Source organism: Teleopsis dalmanni, chromosome 2 (assembly GCF_002237135.1).
Source record: "Teleopsis dalmanni isolate 2A chromosome 2, ASM223713v2, whole genome shotgun sequence".
In the NCBI taxonomy this organism is placed as follows: domain Eukaryota; kingdom Metazoa; phylum Arthropoda; class Insecta; order Diptera; family Diopsidae; genus Teleopsis; species Teleopsis dalmanni.
In genome coordinates, this window is record NC_051847.1 from 24557331 (window position 1) to 24580580 (window position 23250).

At 29.5% G+C, this 23250-nt stretch overlaps 3 protein-coding genes across 4 annotated transcripts; 2 read left to right on the forward strand and 1 right to left on the reverse strand.

The window, feature by feature from the left end:
• Positions 1-3536: 3536 nt before the first annotated feature.
• Positions 3537-12568, forward strand: LOC119686467 (the record flags this gene model as incomplete). The annotated part of the gene is given in 11 exon segments (XM_038101052.1): positions 3537-3872; positions 5258-5513; positions 5588-5996; positions 6420-6615; positions 6674-6950; positions 7315-7573; positions 7639-7877; positions 8248-8517; positions 9057-9212; positions 9824-10983; positions 11353-12568. Coding segments are annotated over 11 exon segments (4350 nt in total), but the record flags the coding sequence as incomplete, so codon positions are not given.
• Positions 12569-16962: 4394 nt separating this feature from the next.
• LOC119679436 (transcription factor grauzone) lies at positions 16963-19991 on the forward strand. Its single transcript, XM_038091787.1, has 6 exons — positions 16963-17083; positions 17141-17600; positions 17654-18140; positions 18207-18410; positions 18483-18855; positions 19591-19991. The coding sequence occupies exons 1-6, from the start codon at positions 16973-16975 to the stop codon at positions 19927-19929; spliced, it is 1974 nt and encodes a 657-aa protein (XP_037947715.1). The 5' UTR covers positions 16963-16972; the 3' UTR covers positions 19930-19991.
• Positions 19961-23170, reverse strand: LOC119679435 (vacuolar protein sorting-associated protein 51 homolog). Of its 2 annotated transcripts, XM_038091785.1 has the most exons (10): positions 23022-23170; positions 22330-22956; positions 22142-22266; positions 21577-22085; positions 21388-21515; positions 21175-21321; positions 20473-20832; positions 20289-20401; positions 20093-20196; positions 19961-19991 (listed from the first exon to the last, which is right to left on the reverse strand). In XM_038091785.1, exons 1-10 carry the CDS (start codon positions 23100-23102, stop codon positions 19987-19989), a joined length of 2199 nt encoding a protein of 732 aa, XP_037947713.1. In that variant the 5' UTR covers positions 23103-23170; the 3' UTR covers positions 19961-19986. The 2 variants fall into 2 exon arrangements, with proteins under 2 accessions (XP_037947713.1, XP_037947712.1); XM_038091784.1 differs by lacking the exon at positions 19961-19991 and having other exon boundaries at positions 19999-20196.
• Positions 23171-23250: the final 80 nt, after the last annotated feature.

Sequence of the window (23250 nt, forward strand, 5' to 3'; positions counted from 1 at the left end):
TATAAACTGATCAATCCAATAATATTAGGAAATTTCTTAACTACTAAATTGATCAGATCAAAACCCCTGAATTCTACAATAAAAGAAAAATGCTCCTAGTCAAAAAATGACAGAATATGATTTAAATAATTTTTCAAAACAAAAAACAAATTTAATTTATTATCAAATAAAATTCCGACACATACTGGCGTATGCGGAAACGAATACGCGAACAAACTAGCCAGGAAAGGAGCAGCCACACCGTTGATGGGTCCAGAATCTTTTTGTGGACTAGGACATAGTACGCTCCTTTCTCGCATGAAAATAAAGGAGAACCAGAATAAAAAGGATTACTGGGATAATATACTAGAATTAAAACAATCCAAATCACTTATTGGTACCACCATTACAGGAATCCTAACACTGTAACTAAAACATCACCTTACCAGACTAGGTATACTTATGGATGCAAACTGTAAATTCTGTGAAGAGAATGAGGAGTCGGCGACATATGTGCTTATAGAATGCCCTGCGCTAATGCACATACGGAATAGGCTCCTGGAAATGTATATTCATACGGAAGATGCAATAACACTGTAAAGTATACTGCTTTTTATGGACGCAACAGGGCTTAGAAACCTACTTTAAACTCAGAGTAGCAACAGGGCTACGACATCTCCTAATAGAAATAATAATATTAATAATCAAATAAAATATCCTTAATAAAAAAGTATTGATTATAAATTCTTTTTAAAGTGTCCTTTTAAGTACGACGCTGATATAAAACGTACGACTCTAGTAAAATGCAAATAAATGCATTTAATATTAACTGCTTTAGGTTGTTCGTCCTTTAGGTTTTGCTATTAAGGTCCTTACGCTAATATTGTCGCATACCTTAAGCCAATTTTAACATAAACGAATATAGCTGTTTGTAGATATTTTTAAGAAGTTAAAAACAGTACTGTCGGTGCACCACTATGGATCGCATTTAATATAAGCTTTTCCCTTCGTACTGCATTGTTTTTACGATATAATCTTACATAAAATATAAGGTAAAATTTCAATGACAATTTGACTGACTAACTGACTGAGCTGTTATTAATGTTGTAAGTTCTGATTCACAATTTTTATGTTTGTCTTTCTTAATATCAAAAAGGTTACCTTACATTTCATACGAGTATGCACATACAAACTAGTATGTATAGATACAAATTTAAGTTGTGAAAGCAATATCATAAATACAATGCATGAAATGGAATTCGCCTGCTTGACATTGACATTCTACCTAAAAGGTAAATTACCAAGAACGCCATTCATTAAATTGGCATGAATTTTTGCATATTAGTTGCAATGTTTATATAAATTGATTTTTGCATTAGCAAAAAATTTCATAGTAAATAAAAATACAACTACGTAACATGCATGTACTTCCCTCATATTTTAATTTAATTATTAGACTCTAATTAAACTATTAATTATTAATTCTATATTTAATTTATTATCAACAAAATAACTCACGAAAATACAGTGGAAAAGATGAGAGCGAACCCAGGGAACTGACGAACGGTAGAGTCATATCTGATTCAAGTCCTCAAAGCAAAGATATTAGACTTAGAAAAGAGAAACAGAAACTAGGCTAATAAATAGTGCAAATACCAAGAAAATGCGGTGAAAAAGTGGAGAATCTGGGCACAGATCGAAAATCACAAGTCTCTCCGAAGAAGGGGGGTTTTAGTTTGTATACTACATATTATTGATAAGGAGTCGGGCACAACATTTCGACGACGGTCGGTTTAACGGTGCATAAAGCATTCTACCATTCTACTTCTTCACCATAAAAAAAATCATAATATAAATTTGGTAGTGCTCTTTTAATATTATTCATATTTATAAATTATTATTTGTTTTTATAAAAGCTTTATCCTATTTTTAGAATTCAATATAAAATACTGTACATTAAATAATAAGTAAAATAATACATACGTAAGAAATCACAAATTTCTTACAGGACACTGTAGACTTAATTACCAAATGAAGATTATAGGTGTGGTAGAAAGTCACTCTTGTCGACTCTATCATGAGGAGAAGGAAACATCAGAACATGTTCTATGCAACTGGCCAGCGGTGGCAAGACGTAGACTCGATTACCTTGGAAGGCGGGATATTAGTCCCAAGTCAAATAAGTAAAATAAAGCCCACAGCAATTACAAGATTTAAATAAATCTTGTAGACTATTTAGACTATAAATAGTCTAAAATTGTCCTAGTTAGGCCTTTAGGCGCACAATAGATCTTTTATTTCGGGGTACTTTAATAGCCTATTACTTAAAAATAAAAAAAATACACAAATATGTAAGATCTTACATAGAAAAACGGTTATGACATATATTTGTTTTATAATAAGTTCCTTTTCTTTCCTTTTCTATGTATCCTATAACACATTTTGTAAATAAAACATTTATGAATGTATTACGCAGCAAATAAAAAACATACAAAGAGTCAGCTAACAGCACTAAAAAACCAAAAATTTGATCAAACAAAATCCACATGATCCTACCTATTAACAACAATAAAAACAAAACATAAACATAAACAAATACTAAAACTTTTTGTACCTATATTCAATAATAGTGAAATATTCAAATAATTTTAAATCCGTTTTGGAATATAGCTGTACAAGTTGTACCTCGTAAAAAAGTATTAAATTTTTATTAATCGTTAATACATAGATATATCATTGGTGTATCAAATCATGAAGGTAATTCCTTTACAAGGGAACTGTTGCATGCAATAGTAGTTGACTTCTAGCATTATTTTAATTTTATTTTAATTGGAGCAACTCTCTCTCTCTCTCTTGAAAGTAAACTAAAATACTGTCTACTTGGAACCATTTAGTCAAATTGGTTTGCATGCATATACAACAAGGCTGAACCATAACTTTTTTTAAATATGTACTTAATAGTTCACCCACGTCACTCTTCGTCAACTCTGCAATTCTTGTCCATTTTGTATGACTGACACATGGTAGCCTGCGCGAGGCTATGTTCGCACATATCGGGTTAAGTACTTAAGGTTCTGACAATTTTGACATTTATTCCATCTAGAAGGATTTTATTATTTTTCTGTTGGGAACATATTCCAAATGGCCTTTATAATCGTCTTACAATCTTAATAGAATCACTAATAAATATTTTGACATTGTAAATCACCTATAATTATCAGATAATTACGTTAGTTATTATTAGAATATTCTTTAAAAAATATTGCATACTCATTATATTAATTGTATTATATCCAAAACAAATGTGTTTAAAGAAAAACATTTAAGTTAATTTAACAAAAAAGAAAAAAAACATTTTAATACTTTTGGCATCCACGCAAATTTTTTTTTTAAGGAATTTTGTTTCTCGTTCATTCACCCGTTAAAAATTGACAAAGTGTTTCATGTCTTCTAAAGATTATATATTATATATGACATATTTTTAATCTTTTTTTTTTTTCATTTCAGTTACATTAGTTTATTTCATTTTATTAATAGTTGAAATTTGTTTAATGCAGGTTGCGATAAAAATCATCGATAAAACATGTTTGAATGATGAGTACCTGGCTAAAACATATCGTGAAATATCCATACTCAAATCACTCCGACATCCACATATTACGCGGCTCTATGAAGTATTGGAATCAAAAACAATGATATACTTAGTCACCGAGTATGCACCAAATGGAGAAATTTTTGATCATCTAGTAGATAATGGTCGAATGAAAGAGCCTGAAGCAGCACGCGTATTTTCACAACTGATATCTGCCGTGGAATATTGTCATTCGATGGGTGTCGTGCATCGTGATCTCAAAGCAGAGAATGTACTTCTTGATAAGGACATGAATATTAAGGTAAATATTATACATATTTTTATTATAAAACTTGGGGAAATTAATAAACTCAATAGAAGTTTTTATTAAAACCAGATTTGATAACAATTGCAACCCATAATTTTGTGTATCTGTTGATAAACCGAAGACAGATACGAGGACCTACAATCGATTTTTCTTCTTAAGCTGATAAAAATGTATAAATATATAGTCCTAAAAAGTTGTAGTACTGACATAGATGACTCTTTTTTTGTCGTAATAAGATATTAATATTCATAAAGCGTGTATCTAAATCTACACACCTACAATAGATGCTTCTTCTTAAACTGATAAAATAATATATACATATATATAGACCCCTAAAAAGTTATAGTACTGACATATAGATGACTCTTCTTCTTTTGTTGTAGGAAGATATTAATATTTTTAGCAAAAAAATATACGTTGAAACAAAAGAAATGACTTGACAAGATTTTTAAAGATCCAATCCTAACTTAAAATTTATTAAAACGCCTATATGCACATATAGATACCAAAAACGGGCTAACAAAATTAGACTAAAATTTCTACCACTATCGATTTACAAATATTAAAATGGTGGTCAGTCAAAAGAATTTAACTTAAACGACAAACTGAAATATTTGTTTTAAAGTTAAAGTAGTGGAACACATCTTTAGACATCTACCTATCTATAGACAGATGATGAAAAAACTCTCTACACAATTTCGTCTTAACCATTCTTGCATACAGTTTAGATCCTTCGTTAAGTAATGAACCCTTAGGGTCTAAGTTAGTTGATAAATTTGACTGACTGCCTAACCTAACCTCGCCGTCAGCCAAAATGGAATAAATTAATGAATATAGACGAATCTTGCCCAAAATAGTGTGGCTTTATAGTCAGATGAAAACCATTTCAAGTCTTACAAGGACTGTATAATATTGAATGTATTTTTGACTGCGTTGCACACTTTGATCCGATTGTGTGACTATTATTATAACTTAATATTTAGGCATAATCCAACTTATACATTCCATTAAACTAGCTTATAGCATTATTTCGCTTAATTCTATAACCGAATCGTATATAATAATATCAAACAGGATCTGTGAAAAATTAGTCAAAAATAGGGTAGGTCCATCCAACTTTATATATTCCAATTAACGAAACTAATAGGATAATAGAAGCGTTTAATCTAATATTTTTTGGATTTGCTTTTCGAAAAAAATGTATTTTTAATTAAAAGACTTTGCTTTACAGTTTACTATATTTTATGAAGTACTAATTCTAAACCTTAGATCTTGATAGTATATTAATAATAAAAATAGCGTGTTTAAAATATTTAAAGAAGTAAATATTTAATATAATGAAATATTTTTTTAACATCTTTAAAATAATTTATTTTCAGCTCGCTGATTTTGGTTTTAGTAATCGTTATACTGAAGGTAATCCGCTGACAACATTTTGCGGGTCACCGCCGTACGCTGCACCAGAAGTTTTTCAAGGGCTTAAATATGATGGAAGGAAAGCAGATATATGGAGTTTGGGAGTAGTACTGTATGCATTGGTTTGTGGCGCTTTACCATTCGATGGTAAAACTTTATTAGAATTAAAAAGTAGAGTGGTCACTGGCAAGTTTCGTATTCCCTACTTTATGTCACAGGGTTCGTATTAAAAGTGTTTTATTTTTTATATTTGAATATAAATAATTTTTATTGTATTATTTTATATACTCTAGATTGTGAAGTACTCATACGAAACATGTTAGTAGTTGAACCCGATCGTCGGTACACACTAAAACAAATCATAAAACATCGCTGGCTTAGCGAATGGACTACAGATCTGGATGATATAAACACAGACATAAATAATACACATTCCAATGTTAATCCACTAATGCGGAATAGTAGTAATAGTAGTTTTAATAGTGATCCCAATTCAACATCAGCTATGCCGAATCTTGATTCTGTTGTAATGACACATATGTTACAACTACCAGGGCTTACAGCAGATATGATTGCTCAATCGGTGCACGAAAAACGTTTCGACAATATATATGCAATTTACAGTTTGCTGAACGATAAATTGGAACAAAAACGACGAGAACAACAAAGACTGCAACATCACGTAAATTTAGCGTACTCAAGGTACTTATATAGAACTCAATGAGTTTATAGAAGAGATTGTGATAAAAGAATAATGACGCGTTCGGTTTTAGAGTAGAATAATAGCATTCCTGTCTTTTCATTCCCATATAACAAAGAAGATTGAATACATTGTCTACTTATTAGTTTAAAAAATATATTCTATTCATATTTAAATATTAAGCTTGAAAAGTACGAAGTGTCATGAGGTGAAATGATTATTTATTTTACAAATCATGTGAATAAATTTTTGTTTTTTTTTTTTTGCATTTCATAAATAAATTTTATATGTAAGATTTGTAATTTGTATATGAAAGATTTTTTAAGAAATAAATAGGTTTGTTAAATATATAACAACTTACATATTTCAAAAAAAATTTTAAAATAAAAAAGACTCACTTAATTCACTGAATTTCTTCTTTACAGATTACGTAAAACTAGTATAACAACAGGAGTCGTAGACCGTTCTGAGCCCGCAAAACAGGAATCTGTCGATCGTCTTAGCCCATTAAGTAATACAAATGCATTCAGTACTGGTTTAGGCTTTAAATGGACCGATGTTTCTGTTGATTTGGAAAAATTTGGAGAATTAGAACTGGAATGTCTAGCACAACCAGATGAGGTAACTATCTAAATATAGATATTATTATTCTTAATATAATTATAATTTCATTTTCAAGGCTCAAGATAACAATCAAAACCATCTATGTGCTAATGCGCCTGGAACAAATGGTCCTAACACAAGACGTCATACAGTTGGTCCTGGAGATGTGGCACATGAACAAGCTTTAGTTAATCCCAATGTTCCGCCAATCACCTTTAAATGCTCAACTGATAATAATGGTACCACAGGACCGTATGTGCCCATTAACTTGCCAATGCTGCAAAATCAGCCACTACACAATTTAACAATTAAGGATCAACATTTGCTTAAACCGCCAACGGTGATGGGAGCAAGTAAGTTTTTAAAAAACTTTATTTGTGAATATTTTCAATTTCACAAGTTTTTAAAATATGTATAGGACTATAACAACGGATTAAAAAAGAATATTACTTTTGTGGTTAAATTTTTATTCCTATTCTGCACAAGTTCTTTATAATAGTTTATAATTTTTTTGAATATATTATTTAATATTCAAAATAAATATTTTCTGAAGCAATGAAGTAGTCAGGATTGTGCAAAGGTGGGGGATATAATAGAAAATATTTCTTTTATTAAATTTTTAAAGGCTCTATCCCCTAATCCCCAATAAATAAAAATAACTTTTTTGTGTTAAAGCAGATGTGTAATATTTATTTACTGTTTTGTTTATCTTTAAAGCTGGTGCTTTTGGACGTCGTGCATCTGATGGTGGTGCCAATTTGCATATATATTACCCTTCCACAAATAACATGCCACAAACACCAGGACCCGCACAACAGATGGAGACAGGTGCATATTATATAAATCCAAATGTAATTGCCACTGATATGAGTACTGGTGCACATTCAACAATATGTGATCCCATGCAACAGACACATCCTCATCCAGCTACGGACAGTACAGCAACTGGAGAAGAAAGCAGTGATGAAATTCAACGGTAAAAACTTAAATATCATTTAATTATCTAAAATAAAAACTAATATAATTCTATATATCATTTAGTTACATGCAAATACGTGGTTGTGCTAAACGACACACTGTTGGCTGTACGGATGATCTTTCAGTAACACATCACCCGGGTGACAACTGCTGTGTATATGAACAAAATGTTATACCAGGTGCACATATGGGCACCAATATCACGCAGCAAAGTGTAGTAACTGGAGTTGCTGGTAATAATGCAGGAGGTGGAATACGTACAAGGCGTACCGGTCTACTGACTGTCACAGAACGTCCTCCAGGTAAAACATCTATCTTTCACATATATTTTCGCATGTATTAGCACGTTTCGCTGTTGTAAAAGTTTTATTAAAACATCACATGAATTCACTAAGCAGCTAGTATTTTAAAATTGATATCATTTTTATATAATTTACCGCAATTTTTATTAATTTTTATTTTAATTAATTAAAAATAATTTTTTCATTTATGTTTTCTTTTTCGTTTTATATTAAAAATAAATTATTTTTGGTTTGCTTGGATGTAATTTGATGCAAAATATGTTAAAATCTAAACGCCAATTCTATGATGTCCATGCATATATTTGTAAACACTCTGACTTCCTTATATTGTGTCCTTCAATTATTCCATAAATCCTATAACTTTTCAAAGTTATAAGTCCTGAACTCATACGTGAAGTTGAATCGCGTATGAACCGAAACTATATGCCGCCTGCATTAAAAATGCAACAAAGTACCAATGTTATTCTTAGTCAGTCCCCGCCTAGTGGCACATTTGGTGCCCATTCCCATTCAGGAAGTTCCAATATCTTGCAAGCCCAATCGCTGACAACGTCATCTGTACCATTGGCGTCATCGTGCGCAGCTAATAACAGACGTATTTACGGTAGAGCTTGTAAGCTACCCACTGTACAAGAAGTTGGTAAGTTTTTTTTTTTTTGAATATTTATGATTTTGCATTTGTGTTCAATAATTCGATTATTACTTTAAAATTTATTTTTATATTATTATAATATTTTTTATTATTCTTTATTCAACTTAAACTTATTATTCTAACATTTGTTAAGCGATTTTATGTTAATGTAAAACGTATATTAGCTATTGTAATATTATTATTTATTAAATCAACAAAGCTTTCCTTTTCATTCTTCATACTGCTAAAAATAAGTTTATTAATACAGTAGTCACTCGAAAACGTGAATTAATTTAAGACTAGTAAGCGTTAAAAACAAGTGTTCACGTTTATGAAGTAGCACTGTACTTTAACTACATATTATTATTGCACTCAAAATACTTCTTTAATAAATTTTAATATTTTTAAAAAACAATGATATAATAATAAACTTAATAATATCTAATAATTAATAAAAATATATTATTAATATAAGAATTAATATGAAATATTTTAATTTGAAGTACGTACCTATTGTTTAATACTTACAATTCTTATTTTTCGAATAGGTCGTTATAGTCCTGTGCGTCGTGCTTCAGAAGGTTCGAAGGCACAGTTTCAAGGACCGTTACAAGAGTGTCAGTATCTACAAAAAGGTATTGCACAGCGAAATTTTTTGGTTGCACCTAGTCCGCCGCTTTTAGAAAATTCTATAAGTTTGCCTGGTAAGATTGACTAAAAATTTGTGTATATATCAAAATTAAAATGAAAATTTTTATAAAATTATGAAAACCAAAGAAATGCAAAGCTTTTCTGCACAAATTGCTAATTTTAAACACAGAAACCACACTTAGGTATTAAAAATATCTTACAGTACTATAAGAAATGGCTAAAAAAAAATTATTAGAGGTTTGAAGTTTATTCAAATAATTTATAATGTAATGTAAGTAAAATCAAATATACGTTTTGTGTAAAAAGTATCCGAAATCTATATATTGAAAAACCGCTATAATAGGTAACACCACAGATACATGAATTTGCAATTAGCCTAACAGTATTGACTCGGTTCCTACTTTCAAATGCCTGGTAGTATATAATATTAATTATACAAAGATCAGGTGGACCGTACTTCAGATATTCTGAGTGACTTACACCTTTTACTATCTACCTGAAAAAAGTACAGATAAAATTAACCCTTTTAATGGCTTTTAGGGACACATAAATCGGTACCTATAGAGATACGTTAAGATATTTGGTATTTTCAATTATTATTTGCGTTTTAAACGCGTATGTAGATATATTATTTATACAAAATTTTATAATTATCATTTTTAAGGTTCTCCAATACATGGTAAGCCTGCAATGCATATGATGTTTAGACGTAATCAAGATATTGAGATTCCACAAGAAGCAATTAAGACGCTATTACCTGTATTAGATCGTCTAACGAAAGAGCAACGCATCAGCATTGAAATGGCCAAAAAAATTATGACTACAGGCACTGTACCATTAGACTTGGCTTCATATTTGGGTCTCGCAGCTCATTCACAGAACACTGTAAGCGGTGGCAATTTAGATATCTTACACACTCAACCACAACAAATGCAAAGCTGTGGGGTTTTGCCACTTACCTTATCAAATAATACAAATACAGTTAATACAATTAGTAATACGATGGGTGGATATTCAAAGCAAATGCTTGGACAAACATTGTATCAACAACAAAAACATAGTGGTGCTGGTGTTGGTACTGGTTTAGTGTGTCAATTCAGTAATATAAATCTAACTACAAGTGGTTCACCAACGTTAAGTCACTTTAATGTTTCAAACAATAGCAGCGGTTGCCAATCGCCAGTTTACAATAGTTTCAGTGGTAGCTCTTCACCAAATACGTATATGACCAATAATAATACATATATGCCATGTGGCGGTAGCGGTGGCAGCTCTTCACCATTACATCAAATTACGAAAGGTATATCCGGTCTTACAACTGGTGGAGGAGGTTCTATTACACGTGGTACATCAGCTGCTTGCGAATATGCTTATTCATCTGCTGCACAACCCTTAGATCTATCTATGGATGTTTGTAGTACGGATATACTTACGGAAAATAATACTAATTTATATAACCAAGCACCCAATGCGCAAAATTGGTTTTTACCTCCAGCATCTTACTATGATTTGAAACCTTTAAATTTATCTCCTGCTCAGCCAGTACGTGTGGTAACTACACCCCCAGCCTCTCCTAATCTATGTATTATACAGGAAGAAATTGCTAATGGACAAATGTGTCACAGTATATCTACTGGCACACCGTATGCTGGATGTACAGGGGGTGTCATGTCCGATGAATCTGTATCTGCTTGTCAACCTGCTCATCCTCAAATATGCTTAACCGATGTACAAGGTAGTGAAATTACTTTGGTGTCTTCGGAGAATAGTCATGATAGTGACTGCGAGTCAATTGAACCACATACACCATTAGTATCTCTGCAGGTAAATTTAAAATGCATTGAATTAATAAAATAAAATCACTTAATTTTAAATAGATTAAGTAGTCAAACTAAAAAATTTTTTATTACTACGTTTCTTTGTACCCTTTGATGGAACCATATTGCGATATGAAAAATATTTATATTGCGTTCATGTATTGACATCAATATATTTAATAATCTATATGGTATGATCTATATTTCATCTACTAAAAAGATCCATACTAAAAACTCTGATTTAATAACTTATAAAATTAAAGTCGGGTTTGTTTTATAGGACTATTAACTTTAATTGCATACGTTGTATTTTGTATAACTTATTAAATGTTTAAAATTTTATTTTTTAATTGTATTTATTTTTAATATTGCACAGGGTCTTATTATAACAGAACCTTCAACTGATATGCCATCCATAACCCGAGGTATTGGACGAAAGGCAAGCCTTGAGAATGAGAACATATCCGCCCTACGTCAAGAAGCCGAAAGAAATAATAGTACAAGTGCAAACACATCATCAGCCAATACAGATGGAAATCGACGTGGAAGTGATAAATCGCTGGGTTTTTCTGATGATTCTTTGAGCAATGATTCCAATAATTTGTCACCTTGCCAAGAACCGTCAGCAAGTTCAGGTTTTAAATCAGATTCTCATTCGGAAATTGGTGATCAAACAGAGGGGCATTTAACACCAGATTCGATGTGTGACTCCAGACGCATGTCTGAAGAAATGTGCTATGAAGTTCCGTTACCACATGAATGTTCTAATTTGGATTCAACACGAATTCTCGAAATTGTTAAACAAACAATTGATTCCACAATGCCACCAAAGGGTTTTATACTCCATAAAGGTAGCATTTCAAATGAGGATTGCATTAATGCTAGTACGTATGTGGAAGGAAGACATAATAGTGTAACAAATTCGATAATGAGTGATTCCTCAGTATCCAGCTCTTCCATGGATACTGGACCGACAACAACAAATTTGAATCTTGAATTTTCCGGTGGCTTACAAATCGAATTGCAAGTATGTGAAGGACGGAGTCGCGATAATCAAGGTGCAGGCAAGGGTATTAAATTAAGACGTATTTCCGGTGATCAATTTGAGTATGGAAAATTATGTCAACAACTAATAAGTACGCTAACAATGCAACAGGTAGCAGGTTAACAAATGGAGTAATGGAGTTATAGCTATATAATAAGAGGATGGTTTATTTATACAACGATGGATTGTTGTAATTAAAGAATATCAATAAACTAAACAAAAATAGGTTATGCATTGAACACAGATAAAAAGACAAACTTTTATAGAGAGATACTTTAGAGCCTTGCAATGTACTTTTTAAACGAAACTTAAATAATCAATAATCACAAATTTAAAATTTATTATTGCAAATTATAACAAAGTTTTCAATTTAAAAAGCTTTTAAATTTACATTTCTCGTTTTAAATGCACACAATTACGTATATGTGTACGTAGGCAAGTAGTTAATCTTTTCGCTAATTTAATCGAAATTAAACAGACTTCTGTAGTTAGTTCGTATTAGCCTCAAGTGTAATATATGTACAATTTAATATTATTATTAAAAGTGTAAGCATTTTAAATAAAATTTATTAATGGCTATTGTTTATATGTAAATATTTATGTGTAATTGACGAATGTTCGATAATATTCAATTCGATAAAATTTCAATTAAACTTTTACTCGTAAAGTAGCGTAGAGTTAACTTTATTTATTTAATTTTTATTAAAATTCTATTCAATAATTCAATTAATTCCTTTCACAAAATTATTTTCTAATATATATTAATTGATATAACATTTACATTGGAACTTTATAAGAAATTTTTATATAATCATAATTTTTTTTCTTTTTTTAATTATTAAAGAGAATTATAAAATACAAAATGTGTAACGTAAATGTCGTAGATTTCGAATTAATGTTTTACATATATTAGCCATACATAAAATTTATTAGCATATTTTAGATTTTTAAATTTAGCTGTTCATTTTAATCGCCAAATCTTTTTAATGACTTTAGTATTATGAATTGTTTAATTGTAAAAAAAAATATCAAAATTAGATATTAGAAAAAAAGTTGCGTATTTTATTAACTAAAACACCAATTAAAGAGTCGAAATAGCATTATGCATATATTGTGTCTGTAACTTCTAAAATTAATTAAGGAGACGTATAAAATTTGTAACTGTTAGAATGATCCATATAAACCGTGTAAATTCGCAATTAGAAAATTTAAAAAATTGTAATTTTTTATTCTTGAATTACAATATTAACTCTATTAGACTATTGCAATGCTAATAGCTTAAAAAGACCTGGTATTCACTACCTATTCTAAACTGCAATTGTTTTTAAAACATCTTGTTAGCTTAATAAATATTAAAACTAGAAATAATTATTTTAATTAAATACTTTTAATTTATAATAATTAAATATATTAAGAAACCTAATTTTTTTTTAATATTTTTTTATGCTCCTAACTCGGAAATATTAATCTACTCAATTCTATCATTTTTACTGATATTCTTTTTTATTCAAATTTTTTACTTTGTTAAGTCTCAAGGTATTACATACTACATATACATATTCATAGCTTGAAGTACGGAAGTGGTTCTCCAAAAAAACAAAAAAACACAGACTAATAGATTTTAGTTACAGAATTATGTTGGAATTTAATGAAAAGTGCACAATTATCAAAACAATTATTTTAATAGCTGTTAGAGGATATAACCATTTAAAATTTTTAATAGCTTCAATTTAATTTAAAAAAAAAAAAATAACTCGATATATGTAAAATAGAACTTAGTTTAAATATTTAAAATAATATTTGCGAATGTTATATTATGTGTATATAGAAACTTAAATTTAAAAATAACTACTCTTTTATAAAAAACCAAACGTATATATGTACATATATAAATAAATGCTCGGTATATATATAGTTTTCTCTCTTTCTCTCTCTCTTATGTTAAATAAATGTGCAAAATTTTAAATAATACATAACTTTATAAAAAATACTAATTGTAACTAAAAGCATTCCAATAGTTATTAATTTAGTTTTAAAATAATCATGTTAACTTCAAAATATGGAATAAAAAATTTTCTAAGTGGGCGCATCAAACGCCAACTCATATTCTAAATGTAATAAGTTTTGTGTAAAATTCGTTAATATATTTAATGCGACACATGCAGTATTCCTAAGTTAAAAAAAAAAATATGTGCAATTTTATAAAAATTGCAATTTATATTTTTAGTTTTATGTTTGCATAAATTTATTATATTTTTAGTTTTTTAATTGCATAAATTTATTACATTTTTAAAATTATTCAATGTTATTATTATGTATATGATTTATATTTTTATGAACTAAATGTACGATTTAAACTTTTAATTTTGTTTGTAAAATAACGAAAATATATACTAAACACATTTACTTTAATAATTTACTTTAAATTATAAGTAAACAAACAAATTAATTTAAAAATTTGTTCCCTTTGAAGATTTGCTAATTGTCACATAATGCAAAAAATAAATAAAACTGAAGTGTTATCTATCGATGAATTAAAACAAAAAATTGTTTAAAATGTAAAGACTGCTGTGATTTAAAATATGTAAAATTTAATTTTAATTACGTAAAAAATACAAAAACAATTTGAAATAATTACCTTTAATAAATTAAAACTTTTAAAATCCTTACGTATTCAGAGTATTATTTTCTTATCTATGTTATTATAACATATCACCCGTCAAGTAATGACTCTATCGACTCTGTCATGAGAAGGAAACATTAGAACATATTCTATGGAACTGCTCAGCGGCGGCAAGACGTAGACTTGACTACCTTGGAAACAGGATCTTGATCCCAAATCAAATAAGTAAAATTAAGCCCACAGCAATTAAAAGATTTATAAATAGTCTAGAATTGTTTTGGTAGGGCTTTTAGATTTTTAGAAGCCGGATCTTGGTCCCAAATCAAATAAGTAAAATTAACCCCACAACAATTACAAGATTTATAAATAGTCTAGAATTGTTTTAGTTGGACTTTTATACGCACAATAGATCGTTTAGGTTGGGTGTATTCATACCCTATTATTTAATAATAATATTATAACACATGAAAATAATTTGAAATTAGTTAGTGAGTTTTAAAAGGACAATGCTGGTATCATGACAAGTTTTCGGTGGTATATAAGTCCCGGCTTCGTTTGTGGTAACACTATCATAACAATATTAAATCCTATCACTAACATCCATTTTGCGCGAAAAAATGACATAAAACACCAAATAAAACAATATGCAGTGTTCAAATTTTGTGGACAATTTTTCTCACATGGAAAATATCAATTTTTCGTACGAAATGGATGTTAGTACTAGGTTTAAGAGAAGGGAAACGCATATCATATCTACATAAGTACTTATCTTAAGATAAGATACGAAAATTATATTTACATTTGGTGAAAATTATAATAATACAAAAATGATACTTATATTGCGTAACGTTAATGTCCCTCAACGCAATTTAATGACCTTTTAAGAATTTATTAATATTGAAAATATTTAAACATGTTCTATTCATAAATTTATGAAATTATTCTTCCATTTGTTTAGAACTTTTATCTGACACTATTTTATTAACCTTTTTCTATATGCATTTTAGCAAGTTGAACATTAGCTGCGTGCATGAGTAAAGTAATGAGGCTTCTTTCATGATAAAAATTTAATTTAATAGTGCAATTTACATGCAGTGTTTACTGTGTTTTTAATAAATCAGTTGTTTGTTATTACAGATGTGCTATTATTATCTTGCTATTAGCTTTTTTTTAATTGTATTTCATTGAAACATAAAAATTACAAGAAATGAAGTTCAATAATGCAGACATTTTCAATATCAGTTTTATGACTTAAGTAGATTTTTTCATAGCAAAGGTCTAAGCTTTCTTCACTTACTTGTAAATTTAAAATATATAACACTGCAAGTGGGAGCATATATTTAAATATCTTTTAATCAACTTCATTTATTATTGAATATATTAATCAGTCAGCATTAATACTGATAGAGCTTTTATTATAAAAGAACTGTTTAACCGAATTGTCGATCTCTGTAATAGACTGAAGCAACCTGTAATCAAGAGGGAGGAGGAGCAGTTTGAAAATATTATTATTTTTATATGTAAATAAATTTAACAAAGAGAGCAAAAATAACTGAGAGCAATAATAGTTAAGTAAATTTTAAATTTCAATTAGATTAACTATTGAGACACGTATGAGTTACAATACTTAAATAAAATATTTGAGTTACAAGTATTTTATCATTAAATAACATTTTCGGTATTCTCTGTCACGTTCTGTGTTGTTTTTTTATTTATTGAATTCAAAAAACAATTATCTCGAAAATCATAAACTTTGTATTTGTTAATCAAATATAAAAAACTAGAACATTAAAAATAAAATTCCACTTCTTCTCTTATACTATACACAACTACTGAATTTATTTTAGTTATTTGGAAAAGTAAAATTAGATCATTCAATATATAATGATAAAGTTAAGGCTGTGTGCGAGTAAATTGAGGTAAAGTAAATTGAAATTTTTTTGCACTGCACTTACGTAAATATTTATTTATTTATTGATTGCACTTTTTTATTATTTTTAGTTAAAAGTTTTCAAATATATTTATTTATTTATTAAACATCTTATTAAACATCTTACATCTTAATTTTTATCTAATTTACCCTACTAGAAATTTTAGTAAATATCAACATTCGCTGCAATACCGACATATTTACTGTTTACTCAATTTACTATCAATTTACCCAAATTTGCACACGGCCTTAAATTAATGAATTACCACTGAATAGTTTCTTGAACAACCCTGAATTTGTGTTCTCTTTCACATACATCTGTTTTTTATGTTTTTGTTTACAACTTTTTTTCTTGTACTGTACAGCTAGTATGTTTGGTGTTATTTAGAGTAGAAAACATGATTTGTCGTTTGTGCCTTCAACGAAATATTAATTATGTTGAGATATTTAGCGAGGATGGATTAAAAAAAGATATGGCAAATATATTAGCTAAACATTTTTGGTTTCAAGTAAAATAAAAATCAATTTTACCAATTTCATTATAAAATAATTGCTTATTTTTACAGCCAATGGATGATGATCCCATATCTACGTCTATTTGCACAAATTGTTGGGAAAATGTATACAATTTTCACGAATTTTATTTAATGGTAAAAAAAAAACATACATTACTAACTGAACGATATTTTGTGAAAAGCATAAACGTAAAAGATAATGTTCAGGAAGTTGGAAACAGTAACAGCGTAACGTCCAGCACGCTAAATCTTATGGCAGAACATAGTGAATATTTGGATAACAGCGAATTGATATCATGTGATGTGGAAATTGACTCTGATACTTTAGAAATAGTTAATCACGAGCAAAAAGAAAAAAGTCATGAAAAATCATTGCAAGAAATTGAATATTCAACGGATTCACATCTTATACATTGCTCAGAGGATTTAAATATTGTACAATCGTTTGAAGCAGATGAAATCCAAATACAGGCAACCGATCCTTATGTGTCAGAGGAACCAAAAAGTGTTGGTAAGTTGTGTGGTATTAGTTTAATGAACAGATTTATAATTTATTTATTTAAGATACTTTACAAAAAACTATTATAATTGATGACCATATAGAACGGCGACTGACGCGTTCTACAACTAAAGCCATTGAACGAAATGACGATGAACAAACAACAATTGAAAAGCAATGTGATCCAGTAAGTGAAACCTCTTATATAGAAATACCAGAAATTGTAGAAAATACCAAGAAAAAAAGACGCGGACGACCACGTAAAACTGATTTAAATAACATTAATAATGAATCTCCAGTAAAAGTGAGCGAGAGTTCTATTGATATTAAAAATGATTTAAAAACGGATGATGTAGATCTGAAGATAGCTGAACACATGAATCTTACATGTGATGTTTGTTCTATTAAGAACTTAACATTCGGAACTTTGCGACAGCACATGCGAAAAGTACATAGGGTAAAGGGTTACGTTCTCTGCTGTGGGAAAAAATTTTTTAAACGAAGTGTACTAGTGGAGCACATAGAGAAACATGTTAATCCCGAACAATACAAGTACAGTTTTTGAATCAATTTACTATTTATTTACTTTTGTTATAATTATTTTTTTTATGTTTGCAGATGTAATGAATGCGACAAAGTATTTAAAACTAAGCAATGTATGAGAAATCACGTACTGTTAAAACATACACCAGACGAAGAAAAAACATTTAAATGCGATTCATGCCCAAAAAAATTCGCTAAGTTGTATTTACTCACTTTGCATAGAAGTATACACAGCTCACAAGAGGAGTACACGCATGTTTGTGAGATATGCAAAAAATGGTAATACCATAATAAATCAAATTTCGATTAGTTTATTTTTATTGCAAATAAAAAAATAATTATTTTGAATAGTTACCCCACAGCATCTCGTCTAGCGACACATATCAAATTAACACATTCTGGCTATGGAACAATGTGTGATATATGTGCAAAGGTAATACGTGGACGAAGTGCTTTCGCTAAACATCAATTACAACACACTGGTGCGGTTATACCAAAAGTGCAGTGTGACAAATGTGGATCATGGCATAAGGATAAATACAGTTTGCAAAAACATAAACGTCGTCATAACGAAGACGGTACTTTACATATATGTGATATATGCAATAAAGTTGCACCTAATCGTAGCGCACTTCTAAGCCATCAACGCTATGTGCATTCATCAGAACGCAAATATAAATGTGGTTTGTGCCAGAAAGCCTTCAAGAAGCCACTTAATTTGAAGGTATATATTAGCTTTTATATTTTAAATGTAGAACTGAAGAAAAAAATATTTCTTAAATTGCAAATAAATTATATATAAAAGTTATAATGTATATTATTGTTAAGATAATAGTTTTGTGTTCATACAGCTCAAATTCCACAATAATAATAAGAAATAATATATATGTGTGACTGAGCCAATACTTGGTCACTGAAATTGTGTAATGATTTTAATACTATTTATATTATATTAATATATAAGCTCTCAATATACTAAATTTATTTTGATATTAATGTGTTTCAAAAATATAATATTCTACAATTATAAGTATTTTTTATTCTTTAATTGATATTTATAAGATTGAGAGCTATTCAATTTATTGTTAATTTATTTATCTACCAATAACAATAAGTATCTTAACTTTTATATAAATAATTCTCATTTCTTTTTTATTTTCAAATTTATTGAGAAATACACAAAATTTCAATTATAGTTTTCTTCAATCATCTTTTTATTTTCGTTAACCATTAGACCATTATATTCAACATTTATAAACTTTATATAACTAGCAGATTACCAGAACAGATATGCTAAATACCATGATTATTTTGAAACGTCTTCAGATATTTTATTAGATAAAATTAAATTACATTTTGGTTTCTGCATTTAACAAATTTCTAACTAAAAAATCGCTACTAAAATATATATAATTTGAATTCAATTTTTTTTTATTAATAATATCTTTTATAATTTCAGGAACATATGGCTCTTCATACCGGTGACACACTTTACAGTTGTCCGCATTGCACAAAAACATTTAATTCAAATGCAAATATGCATTCTCATCGTAAGAAAGTACATCCTAAAGAGTTTGAAGAAACAAGAAAAAACCGGATGGAAGCATCTAAATTATCTACACCAACAGAAGATACCCAAGTACCTAGGACAACTAACTCAGACTCACATTCACAAATTATAACAATACAAACACCTGATGATGGAGAAATTCATAATATTATTATAACAACAGAGGATTTCAGTGAGGATGGCATGGAAAACGAAGAAAATAGCATTATTTTAACATTAAATACTTAGATATAAACCAATGTACATAAGTTTTAGTTATATTTTTTTTATTAACAGTAGTCCCTTTTATGCTAGCATTATAAATAAATAAATGTTTATTTCATTATTATAATTATTAATTTAATATGGAATGTGTTAACTATATAAAATCACAATAACGTTAAGTACTAACCACGTTCACATATTATCTCAACGGCATTTGGTTCCATTAATACAGAATCTAGGCACCTGTGTACCGCTGAACCAAGAATTTCATCCAACAGAAAATTAACTAAACTGTAAGCAAAAATATATAAATGTATTAAAAAATTAAAGTAAAAAGACAAGAGAAAAGAATAAAATCGTATAAAATCGAAATCTTAACATACTTTTCATCTGTAACGAAACGCCATAAATTCATCTGTAGATAATGTGTATCGACTTGTATTTGTTGCAGTCCATATTTACTAAAAGTACGCAGGCGCACACATTCCAAAAATGTCTACAGAAATATAGAACATTTATTGAAATTTTTTTTAAAATAAAAAATCAGCAAAGAATTTATTTTATTACCTTCAACCCAATTTTCACAACTCCAGTGATGATAGAAACTTTAGAGAATTCAACTGATGTAAATATATCTATGCGCTCCGAAAATAGTCGATGTATATTCGATACATAACTATCCAACTGAGATGGAGTGTAATTGGACCAATTGGAACGAAATTGTTGTTTCGATGCTGTTAAATTACTAAAATGGGTTTTACGGCTGGAGTCACTACTCGCCGCAGTACGCACACCAGCTTCGTATAGACTGGCAACAACATTTTCTATTGAAGATAATTCTTCAACAACACGCTTCATAACTGCACGCACAGACCGAGGTTCCAAACAATTTAACCAATCCCGAGTTTCAACACTTTTACGTAACATCTTTAATTATAAAACAAGGTAAGTATGCATATATATTTTTAAAAATGATAAGAGCTTCAGATTTTATTCTTAATGTTCGAACTTCTGACCGATGAGGTTGCAGCTGAAAATATTCGAACACCTTATGATGTTTAAAACAAAACGAATTAAATTTAGCTTGAACACTCTGAAGCACTTATAATTACAGTAATCACCCCTATAACACGGTTGATTGGTTCCGCGTTATAGGGGTATATGGGGGAATGCCCGTGTTATACAGGGGATTGAAATCGCGTAATATGAAAACGCGTTATAGGAGAATCGCGTTATAGGGAGGATTACTGTATATATCTGTTCCTTTACCTGTGATATATTTGTACCCTGCAGGCGAACATAGGCATCTAACAATGTTTGCGATGTCTCCCGCATGAGAGCACAAACCTCAGTTTCGTGTGTGAGAGTGGTACTGTTTTCGGAATCTATTTCATATAAGTCATCTACTAACGATATCTAAAAGAGTTATTCGTTTTTAGTTTTGTTTTTATAAGAATAGTTGTAAATTAATTATATACACACTAGTATATGGACGCCATTTTGCTCTATTTCGAGACAAGTTTTAGATAAAACTAAAAGTAAATTAGGTGGACTGGAACTACTACAATCTGTGAAAGTGCACATTATCTTGGATATGTGACGCAGAAATCCTAAAGTAAATAAATTTGATTTGTATAATTAAGTTATTAAAATAATATTTTTATTTACTACCGATTAAAAGATTTTCTCGTATGCCTTCAACACATAAAGTACCTTTGTGCTCCGCTTTTATGTTAAAGGACCAATCATTCTGCAGAAATACTAAAAGATCTTGTAACACGCCTTTTACTTTCTCTATCATTGACACATATAAATTTGTGATGAGATCATTTAAATTTGGACCACCAGCATTATCACTTTTAGCTGAGACTAAAGACAAACGAACTGAGCTCAAACTATCAGAAAAATGATCTTTTAAGTTTTTGCTATGAACGTCACATAATTGATGTGCTGCTGAAATAATAATGTCCACAGTATTGCGTTGAATTTCTATTCCTGGACACATATTTCGCATTGCCAATAATCGTCTATGAAGTCGATCCAAAGCTCGCAACATAATTTGTGTGTCACCATAACCTATATCAGATTCGACACGATCTTGTACCAATGCTAAATATTTATCGATATTGCTATTTAAAAAAACATTAAGATCACGTAAGGCCAATTCCTGAAAGTCATCTCTGTAAAAAGTTATAAAACCATAAAATTTCTACAATCTACAATTTTAATAGCCAACCTTTCGTTTTCATAGTGTTTTGCCACAAACATGTCAAAATAGGAAGTTACAACTAGTGCTAGATCATTTAGAAAGCCTTCTATACCCATATCAACAAATTCTATCATATCTCGTTCAGTTTGGTCCTTAAAATAAAAAAAAAACACATTTTATATATAAACTACAATTTACAAGAATATTAAGCTCACTTGTAGCATAACAATCTGTTCATGTAGACGCTTTGAAGCACAACTTAACAATTCACTGGCCAGGTCAGTAACTTTCTCATCCAACTGTAGCAACAGTTCCCCGATTTCCGTTAATGATTGTGCAGTATTTCCCGCCATCTGAAAATCTTTTCTTAAGATTTCTTTAAGTTCAGTTATTATCTTCTCACAATCCTGTTGAATGCCATCGAACGAAGGTTGTCGACCGTACTGAGCAAAAACTTTCTGTGCATGGACATAATCTTGCACTGCTTGTGCATAATTTTTCTCTTCAATAAGTGTTTTCAATTTAGCAGGCAATGATGAAAGAAACTGCAAACGTTTCAAAAGTGAATGCTTCTCTGACAAACGGCAAAGTTGCGAACGTGTTCCTTGCAAGGTGCCAGTAATTTGCTCACTGAAAGAGGTAATCGTTTCCATTTTGCTCCGCAATAAATTCATGTCAGTTTCCATTTGCTTAAAATCGGTTTTCATTTTTCTTATCGTATCCGTAGCAGAAATAAATTTATTATAATTTTCATATACTAATGTCTGCATATCGGAATGCAGGGTTTGTGTATCCTTTACGACAGCAGCTTCCGTGTCCATTATTTCTTTTAATGTATGCTCCTGGCATATTAGAAAAACTTGTCAGTACAATAATATGCGTAAAGTGTTTTTCTTTTATTAATTACCTTTAATAATCGCTCCAAATATTTTTCTGCATCAAAGCTATTGCTGTCCATATCATATGGATCTTTTATTTTCTCAGCCATTTTTAAGTAAATTTAGGTGAACTTATAAAAGTTGTATCAATTATCCAAATAAACAAACATATTCTATGTTTTTATGTTGAACATCTGACTCAAAAGCTACCAGATACATATAAAATTATCAAATTTGTTTTTGTTCGAGTTGGCAACC

Coding starts and splice junctions, on each gene's coding strand:
- LOC119679436 (XM_038091787.1), top strand. CDS start 16,973: ATGATTTGTCGTTTGTGCCTTCAACGAAATATTAATTATGTTGAGATA. Junction 18,141..18,206: donor GTTAATCCCGAACAATACAA/GTACAGTTTTTG, acceptor TTATGTTTGCAG/ATGTAATGAATGCGACAAAG. Junction 18,411..18,482: donor TGTGAGATATGCAAAAAATG/GTAATACCATAA, acceptor TATTTTGAATAG/TTACCCCACAGCATCTCGTC.
- LOC119679435 (XM_038091785.1), bottom strand. CDS start 23,102: ATGGCTGAGAAAATAAAAGATCCATATGATATGGACAGCAATAGCTTT. Junction 22,957..23,021: donor ATTTGGAGCGATTATTAAAG/GTAATTAATAAA, acceptor CTAATATGCCAG/GAGCATACATTAAAAGAAAT. Junction 22,086..22,141: donor AAACACTATGAAAACGAAAG/GTTGGCTATTAA, acceptor AACTTTTTACAG/AGATGACTTTCAGGAATTGG.